This window comes from Miscanthus floridulus, chromosome 16, assembly GCF_019320115.1.
Source record: "Miscanthus floridulus cultivar M001 chromosome 16, ASM1932011v1, whole genome shotgun sequence".
NCBI lineage: Eukaryota > Viridiplantae > Streptophyta > Magnoliopsida > Poales > Poaceae > Miscanthus > Miscanthus floridulus.
In genome coordinates, this window is record NC_089595.1 from 101585027 (window position 1) to 101594913 (window position 9887).

At 43.1% G+C, this 9887-nt stretch overlaps 1 protein-coding gene across 2 annotated transcripts; it reads left to right on the forward strand.

The window, feature by feature from the left end:
* Positions 1-208: 208 nt before the first annotated feature.
* Positions 209-9665, forward strand: LOC136509874 (transcription elongation factor SPT6 homolog). 2 transcript variants are annotated; one of them, XM_066504454.1, is made up of 18 exons: positions 213-370; positions 541-591; positions 692-790; positions 1037-1163; positions 1243-1327; positions 1413-1554; positions 1649-1787; positions 1900-2161; positions 2244-2432; positions 2506-2631; positions 2730-3116; positions 3275-3385; positions 3640-4434; positions 6112-6253; positions 6345-7510; positions 7603-7812; positions 7973-8441; positions 8955-9665. In XM_066504454.1, the coding sequence occupies exons 2-18, from the start codon at positions 561-563 to the stop codon at positions 9242-9244; spliced, it is 4770 nt and encodes a 1589-aa protein (XP_066360551.1). In that variant the 5' UTR covers positions 213-370; positions 541-560; the 3' UTR covers positions 9245-9665. The 2 variants fall into 2 exon arrangements, with proteins under 2 accessions (XP_066360552.1, XP_066360551.1); XM_066504455.1 differs by lacking the exons at positions 7973-8441; positions 8955-9665 and having other exon boundaries at positions 209-370; positions 7613-7769.
* Positions 9666-9887: the final 222 nt, after the last annotated feature.

A 9887-nucleotide genomic window follows, 5' to 3' on the forward strand; every position in this document is an offset into this window, starting at 1 on the left:
CGAGGTGAGGGTCTAGATTTTGAAAGCATACCTCTAGGAGCATATTTATAAAAAAAACTTTCAAAAAAGGGCAAAAAAAAAAAAATTTGGTGTTGTACTGTAGCATTAGGGAGAGAAGAGTAGAGAGAACCATCTTCTAGCACATAGAAGTAGTTTAGTGGGCCGGAACCTTCTCCTTGCGGCCCGCCTTTTTTTGTTCTCCATTCCAGTCCCCTCCGGGCCCCGGCATACTCTCTCTGTTCTACCGTTGCTCTCGGGTGCGTTCTCTGGTGGCGACGACGACTGGGCTGCCGCCGCCGCCGCCTCCGCCCTACGCTAGGTGCCCAGGCCCCCATCTTTGGGATTTTCGCCGGTGACGAGCACCTACCAGGTACGCGCACCCCTTCTCTTCTGTTCCTGCTGTGCGTAATCGAGCACCCAAACCCTAGCTACTGTATCCGGATCTGATGATCCAGTTACAAGTGTAGGTTACATGTATTATGCCTACTCCCATGTCCTTTACTGTCAAACTTAACCCGATTCATCCTTCCTTTCGGTTAGGTTGAAATCCCGCGAGAACAATGGGGCGCACGGTGCTCTCCGATGAAGAAGGTATGTTTTTTAAGCTGATTTCTGCTGGGTTGTTCAGCGGTTTTCGTGGTGATTTGTGTGCATTTGCTGATGGAAATTGGTGGTTTTGTTGGAACCCTAGAAGATGAGATTGAGGCCGACGAGGAGGATCCGCGGTCCTACCGGAGGGGCAGGGGCGATATGAACGAGCACGACGATGATGACGATGATGAAGACGACGGTCTGTTTTTTCTCGCAATATCTTCATGGTGTCGACTCTGGCTCGCCCTGGTTGTGGGCTGTAGTTTTCTCCCCATCAGGGAGCAGTTTTGCTTCCTTATTATTTGAATTATTCAGTTTTTTTATGCTTCGCTGTTGCAGTGTTTTATTGTTTCATTTTCAGTTTTTTTTGTTAGTGTCAAATTATGATCTCTCCTGGGGCTTGTCACTTGTGAAGTAACAACTGTAGAAATATGTTTATGTGCAGAGGATGGTCAGGATGAATTTGAGAAGGATGACTTCATAGTGGACGATGAGGAAGAAGAAGTGGAAGGAGAGGAAGAGGAACAGAAGAGTGATGATGAGAGGCGAAGAAAGAAAAAGAAAAAGAAGAGGTACCTGCATTTGTTCCTACTAGAAATACGTGTGAATCTATTGTGTACAATGTCCTCAAATGTAAGAGATATTACCCAGGGAATCAGAGGATTTCATGCTTGATGAGGATGACTATATGTTGCTCCAGGATAATAACATCACTGGCATCAGTCGCCCAAAGCCTGTATGTTTTTTTAGTCATAGTTTGCTGTCCTGTCCAAATTTTCTTGGGCCTGTTTATGAAGAATGCTCCTTTTGTCTTCTTGCAGGGAAACAAGTTTAAGCGCTTGAAAAAGGCTGGAAGGGAATCTGAAATGGATGAGCACTCTGGTTTTTCAGACGGTGATGGAACAGGGAAAAAACGCAGTGGCGAGGAGAGAGTCGAGTACAGTTTATTTGGTGATCATCATGGTACCAGCACCAGAATTTTGACTCCCTTGTGTCTTTTTTATTTATCCCAGGAAGTAGTTGAAACTATTTTTTCTATCAACTTCAATTTCCTCAGATGCTGCACCATTTGAGGAGGACTTCGAGGATGATCAGCAGGCAGGGGAGGGTGAGGAGGAAGTTGGTGATGATGAAGATGAAATGGCAGATTTCATTGTGGAGGAAGATGAAATCGATGGGAATGGACAAGTTGTAAGGTGCAGATCTTTGTCCTCCTATCTTTTGAACACCACTTCCATGTCTTTGGCTCTGTGGAGTTGTATCTGACTGTGTTCACTCCCAATAATGTGTACTATTTCTTATTTCTAGGAGGAAGAAATTTAAAAAGAAGGTACCACGACAAGCAGCAGGTGTATCGTCATCTGCTCTGCAAGAGGCCCAAGACATATTTGGTGATGTTGATGAGCTGCTAGCACTAAGAAAGCAAGAGCTTGAGAGGGAGGCTGCTAACTCCAGTGAGTTAAGAGGGACGAGGCTTGAAGATGAGTTTGAGCCATTTATTCTTGCAGAGAAGTATATGACATCAAAAGATGAGCAAATAAAAGAAAATGATGTCCCGGAGAGGATGCAGGTATGTACTAGCTAATTTGTTTTTTTACACTACATTTTGATTTAGTTTAAGACGCACGTCTAATTTGTTGCTGTTTTGGCAGTTGTCTGAAGAGTTGACTGGGTATCCTCCAACGGATAAAACGATGATTGAGGAAGAGAGTTTATGGATACACAGCCACCTAACTGGTGATGGATTTCTGTCCTTTTTTGGCAATGAGCGCATGAACAAGGATATTGACCAGAAGGACATTGTTAACGTCGTGACCATGTTGCATGTCAACAAATTTGAAGTATGCAAAATTATGCAAATTTGCTTCTCAATGTTATGCTTGCTCGTCTGACTTAGTTTTTGTTGCCTGTCAGATTCCGTTCATTGCAATGTACAGAAAAGAGAGTTGTCCAACCCTATTAAAATGCCTCGATTCTGATGAGGGTAATGAGGATAATAAGGATAATAAATCTGATGCACACAAAATGAAGTGGCATAAGGTAATTAATTAATTAATTATTATTATTATTCACTGAGTACTCGTTCCTCTCGCCGAACTTATTTGCAATTACTAAGACAAATCTGGTGTTCTATGTAGTTGCTCTGGGCAGTTCAGACCTTAGACAGAAAGTGGCTACTTCTTCAGAAGCGCAAGGTTGCTTTACAGTTGTATTATGAGAAAAGATTTGATGATGAGAAACGGAGGATAGATGATGTCACAAGGCAAGAACTTAATAGCCAACTTTATAATTCCATCATTGAAGCACTAAAGGATGCTAAATCTGAGAAAGAGGTGGAGGATGTTGATGCAAAATTCAATTTACATTTTCCTCCTGGTGAAGTAGAAGAAGAAGGCCAATTTAAACGTCCTAAAAGGAAATCCTTGTACAGTATCTGTCACAAGGCAGGGTTATGGGAGGTTGCCAACCAATTTGGGCGCAGTGCTGAGCAATTAGGCCACCATCTGACATTAACTAAGATACCTGTATGTGATCTAAGCTTGCACTTCACTTTTTATTTCTTGAGAACAATACTGCATGTGCAACCTACTCATTTTTTGCTTATATTTTCATGCCATAGAAAGTTGTTCTGTATAGAAAATGATTTCAAGATTGACACCTCACATGCATATGTTTCTTACAGGAAGCAGGCGAGCTTGAGAGCGGTAGACATTCTCCTGAAGAGGTTGCTGCAAATTTCACATGTGCAATGTTTGAAACACCACAAGATGTTCTTCGGGGCGCGAGGCACATGGTATTTAATAGACCCCACAATCCTGACCTTTTTTTGTACCCCCTCCGTTCCAAATTATAAGACCTTTTGGCTTTTCTAGATACATTGATTTTACTATGTATCTAGACATAGTGTATCTCTAAGTGCATAGCAAAAGCTATGCATCTGGAAAAGCCAAAATGCCTGGAATGGAGGGAGTAGTACATTAAACTTAGTTGATAGGTTTGTTCCAGCTGACAACAGTATTCCATGACCCCCTGTTTCTTTGTTCTCAGGCAGCAGTTGAGATAGGTTGTGAGCCAATTGTGAGAAAGCATGTTCGAGGCATCTTCATGAATAAAGCAGTTGTGTCAACAAGTCCCACACCTGAGGGCAATACAATCATAGATCCATATCATCAGCTATCGGGTGTTAAGTGGTTGAGAGAGAAACCACTTAGCAAGTTTGTAGATGCACAGTGGCTTCTTATTCAGAAAGCAGAGGAAGAAAAGCTCCTCAAGGTTACCGTAAAATTGCCAGAAGATGCAAAGAAAAAACTCATGTCTGAAGCACGTGAGAATTATCTAAGTGATTGTGTCAGCAAGTCTGCACAACTGTGGGATGAGCAACGGAAGATGATACTGGATGATGCCTTCTTCAATTTCCTTCTTCCATCAATGGAAAAGGAAGCTCGATCACTGTTGACGGCAAAAGCCAAACAATGGCTCCATATGGAATATGGGAAACAGTTGTGGAACAAGGTTACTGTTGCTCCTTGGAGGAAGAAAGATGCAGACAAGAAGGATGCTGACATTGATTTGGATGATGAATCGGAATTGAGAGTTATGGCCTGCTGCTGGGGTCCTGGGAAGCCAGCAACCACTTTTGTTATGTTAGACTCCTCAGGAGAGTTGGTTGATGTTCTGTATGCGGGTTCTATCAGTAACAGGTCTCAAGGTGTCGCTGAGCAGCAGCGGAAGAAGAATGACCAGCAACGAGTCTTAAAGTTTATGACTGATCATCAGCCACATGTTGTGTGTGTAGGAGCATCAAACTACAATTGCAGACAACTGAAGGATGATATTTATGAGGTATGTTTCTGTCTTATTTATTGGTGTGTAAATACATAGTCAAAATAGACCAAGCAAGTTCTATGTTTCTTTCAGAATTATATAGTTGCACCTGCACATATGTCTTTAAATTGGTCGCTTGACTGATAGGCTTAATGCTATCATACTGTTCTACTTCCATTATATTTTCTACAATAAGCATTTGCAAAGGATTGTTGCACCTGGTTTATGTGGTCATCTCCTGAATTCACTATGAGTTGTAGAACACCTTATAAGATTAGCACTGCACACAGATTTTTTTTTATTCTGATTTTGTTGTTAATTTCCTGTGTTCGGATTGTAGGCTGCCCCAATCTTGTTCCTTACCCATTAGCTTTTATGAATTGTATTGTATTGGGTTCAAGTGATGGGTTCCTTGGGTTGACTTGACATTGTGCCCATGGTTTTGGTTTAGCCTCAGGCACTTTCTTTGTTCCTTAAGTTTCACTTTACCAAGGTTCTTAAGGCGGTAAGTCGAGCTGTGGTGAGCCACATCCTTCCAATTGCCTAGGTGACACCTAGGTGCTTGTAAGGCGAGGCAAGGCGACACCATACCGATATTAGAAACTTCCAAAACAGCAGTATGGAGCAGGGAGAAAAAGGAAATGGAAAAAGAAGAAAGGAAGGAGAAGAGGCAAAGGACTAAGGAAGAGATTGGCCCATCTCACCACACAGCCCATATACACAAGCTACCTGTGGTTCCCTTGATTCAGCATGCAGAGCTGCCACTCCCCCTCTGTCCCTCCTCGATCTCTCCGCGTCTTCTCTCCTCTCTCTCTTCTCCAGAAACACATTTGATCCCGCAACTCTCCCTGCCTCTTCCCTTCCCTTTCCTCACCGCTCTGTGCCCTCGGATCCACTGCTGCCACCTCCTCCTTCCAGATCGACCATGCAATGACTGACCGGAGGAAGCTCTGCGCTAATCACCCACGCGGGAGACAGCGGGGATGGCAGGGCTGCAAGTTCTTGGCCTTGCTGGCGAGCTCCCCTCCTGTTCCTCTCATTCCTCTCATCTTCTCCCTCCCTCCCTCTGTTTTGCTGATTTTTTGGTTGTGGTGGCTGGGATGCCCAGAATCCCAGCGCGCCTCATCGCCTAGGCGATGCCCGACTTTACTTTTTATTTGTTCGTTTTGGTTTTGTGATGGTGGGAGGCCAACTGTATTTATTAATATTGGGCTCGACTGCTGGGTTTCTTGAGTTGAGTTGACTTAGTGCCCATGCTTCTGCTTTCTGCTAGCCTGTCACTATGAACATACTTCTTTGGAGTTTGGAAGTTTATTTTAGGTTGGCTTTCGTTGATATCTATTCACTTTTGTTATTTGTATCAGTAGAAAGTTATGCATATTTGATGACATGATTACTGTTTATTTTGTACATCCCAAGTTTTTTTGGTTAACAATGTAACAAATGTTGCCAGATGACATGATGTACGCGATTGTCTCTTGGCTATGTGGCTTTGCGTTTGTAGTGAGGGATGCAGTTGCTATAAATGTGAACATGTTTCCAGTTGCTATAACTGTGTATATAGTTGTTGTTGAAACTTTCATTTATGCTTTCTAAATGGCTGTACAGCATTGGCACTCTGTGGAAGTTTATTTTAAGCTTGTGCACTCATCGGTCATCGCTTAATTTTAAAACTGACATTTATCCTTGTGATAGGTTATTTTTAAAATTGTAGAGGACCATCCAAGAGACGTTAACCCCCAAATGGAAAATTTGAGCGTTGTCTATGGTGACGAGTCTGTGCCTCGCTTGTATGAGAACTCTCGAATATCTTCGGATCAACTTCCTGGGCAGTCAGGTACCGTAGCAACATGGTGATTTACTGTTATCTCTTCTGCTCGGTACCTTATAAACAGATGTTTTCTCTTCATGTCTCATTGACTGTACAGGTATTGTGAAGCGGGCTGTAGCGCTTGGACGCTACCTTCAGAATCCATTGGCGATGATTGCAACACTGTGTGGACCTGGGAAAGAGCTACTTTCTTGGAAACTGCATGCACTGGAACAGTTTCTGACTCCTGATGAGAAGTATGAAGTTGTTGAGCAAGTAATGGTTGATGCAACGAATCAGATAGGTTTTGACGTTAATCTTGCTGCTAGCCATGAGTGGCATTTTTCTACTCTACAATTTATTGCTGGTTTGGGTCCGCGCAAAGCTTCTGCTTTGCAGAAAGATCTGGTGAGAGAGGGATCCATTTTTAGTCGCAAGGAGCTTGTCAAACCTCTAGGGAGGAAAGTCTTCATGAATGCTTCTGGGTTTTTACGTGTTCGGCGGAGTGGTGCAGCTGCAGCCAGTGCTCAACTCATTGATCTGCTCGAGGATACAAGGATCCATCCTGAATCATATGTATTAGCAAAAAATTTGGCTAAGGATGTCTATGTTGAGGATGCACAGCATGAAATAAATGAAATGGATGATGACGAGCAAGAGATGGCGATTGAGCATGTTAGAGCAGACCCAAAAATGCTTAAACGTCTTGAAATAGAGGAATATATAAAGAGCATTTCAGAAGAATACCGTAAATTGGAAACTCTGTTGGATATAAAGGAAGAGCTGCTGTCTGGTTTTTCTGACTGGAGGACCCCCTATACTGAGCCAAGCCCAGAACAGGAATTCTGGATGCTTTCTGGTGAAACTGAGGATACCATATCTGATGGAAGGATTGTTCAAGTAACTGTGCGCAATATACAAGAGAACAAAATAATTTGCACCTTTGATTCTGGTTTGAAAGCCATAGTTATGACCGACAACTATTCTGACGAGGGTTTTGATCCAGAATCATCACAGTTACGTGAAGGTGATGTATTAACTGGTAAAATTCGAAACGTGAATAAAAATAGGTTCATGGTTTACCTAACGTGCAAGGCGAGTGAGATGAGGAGAAGGCCATTCTCCAGAGGTGATCAGGATCCTTATTATCACGAACAAGACATGACCTCACAAACGGTAGAAGATAAGGCTCGGAAACAAAAGGAACTTGCAAAGAAGCATTTCAAGCCCCGAATGATTGTTCATCCCCACTTTCAGAACCTGACAGCCGAAGAGGCCATGCAGGTTTGCTGCCTTGTTAAACTCAATCTGTGCGCTTTGCATCTCCTCTTACGGTAGGTATGCCAGTCTTTATCTAAACAATTCTCTTGAAATAGTTTTTGTCAGATAAAGAGCATGGTGAGAAGGTGATCCGGCCAAGTTCCAGGGGACCATCTTTTTTGACACTTACCCTGAAAATTTTTGATGGCGTCTATGCACACAAGGAGATAACCGAAAGTGGAAAAGATCACAAAGATATCACAAGGTTGCTTCGCCTAGGGAAAACACTAACAATTGACAATGAAACTTTTGAAGACCTCGATGAGGTTGGTGCACCTGATATATACACCTGCTACTTCTCAGTTATGTTCTGCTAGTTTTAGTTATCTGATTCCATTTTCTGTGACAAGATTTTGCTCTAGTTAAATTGGTAATCTTTCATTTTGTGCTATCTGGGCCTTCATCTAATTTTCATTTATGATATAGGTCATTGACAGATATGTGGACCCATTGGTAGGACACCTGAAGAGCATGCTCTCTTATCGTAAATTCAGAAAGGGTTTAAAAAATGAGGTTGATGAGATGTTAAGGGCAGAGAAAGCAGAGAACCCTATGAGAATACTGTATAGTTTTGGCATCTCTCACGAACATCCTGGCACCTTTATATTGACATATATTAGGAGTACAAATCCACATCACGAGTATATTGGATTATACCCGAAGGGCTTCAGATTCAGGAAGAGAGACTTTGACAACATTGACCGCCTTGTGTCCTATTTCCAGAAGAATATTGACAAACCACCACCTGATGCTGGACCATCAATGCGAAATGTTGCTGCAATGGTACCTATGAAAAACTCAGCTTGGGGTTCTGGTGGTGGTGGTGGGGATGCAAACGGTGGTTGGAGGGGAGATGGTAGTAATGATAGGGACAGACCTTTCTCTGGCAGATCAGGTCAGTTATTAATGCGCTTAAGATGTTGATAAAGTTATATGCATTTTTAGCTATGGTAATCTTTAAATGCTTTGCGTGGATTAAGATTATAATATTTTCACTAAGTACCGGATTGTTATTGTTCTCATGATCTGCTAGTGTTCGCTGAAGATAGTATTTGCATTCTTGTGGTGAATTCCCATGCAACTTTTTTCGCTGTATGTGTTAAAAGTTATTTCTGAAATAGGTGACATTCATCTGGTTCTTCAGAAACTAGCCAGTTCTTTGTTGTCTGTCTGAACGAAATATATTTCTTTCTGTTTTCTGTTAATAATTTTGCTTCCTAGATTGTCAACATGTCATGGTGGATTTTTGCCAATATCTAGTCAAGCTGTGTCTGGTACTGGTATAGCCATTATTTTACCACTGGTTTATGACAAACGCTTGTGATCTGACTTGTGTACATTGTTGATACATTAATAGACCCTTAGAAATATTTGAATATTATTTATGCGCCTTGTTTTCCTAAAACAGGAGGGAGGTTTGATTCAAGGAATAGCTCTGGTGGTCGTGGACGAGGACGGGGGCGTGGCCGGGGTAACTTTGGCAATGATGATAATGGTGGTGGAGGTTGGAGTGGAGGAGGTGGTGGTGGCGGCAACAGTGGAGGGTGGACCGATAACATTGGCAGTGGCGGAGGCGGATGGGGCACGGGTGGCAGTGGTGGCTCTTCCTGGGGTGGTGGTGGTACTGGTGGAGGATCTGATGCTGCTGGCTGGGGTGGAGCTGGCGATGACAGCAACCGTGGCGGTGGAGGTGGCTGAGGATCAGCTGCTAGTGGTGCTGACAGTGCTGGTGGCGGAAATGGCGCCTGGGGAGCAGCTGGTGGTGGCTCTAATGACTCAGGATGGGGTAGCGTCAAAAAGGCCGCGTCCCAGCACAGGATGGTGGAAGCGACTGGGGGTCTGGCAGTGGTAGTGGCTGGTGACGGCTGTGTCCTGCGTTGTAGTTCAGACGACTGCCAGATGAAAACTGTTTCCTCGTTTTAACTCTCGTCCTATCATTCAGTGGATGGGAGAAAACTGGCACTTATCTATGACTTAGTCTTTTGCAGCTGCTTCATGCCTGCAAATGTTGCATTGTGAACAGCGTTATGTTTCAATGCATGTATATAAATCTAATATATTTGGTCAGTTTCCTGCTACGAATTTGATCCTGGTGCCTCATCGTTAAGGCTATACGCAATTAGGGCTTTTGTGTTGAAAGTGTGACTGGCCACATTTTGTTTCTCTAAATTTATATTACCCCGCTTGTTCAGAATTTTCAAGTGTTTCAATGTTTGGCGACCATCCAAATGCCTCTCGCTTTGTGGTCGTTCTGCAATGGCGGTATCGTAGTGTTCATCTGCCAGGTCTGAGATTCTGGAACAGGACCGCTAGACCGATGGCGTTGAAATGACGAAAAAAT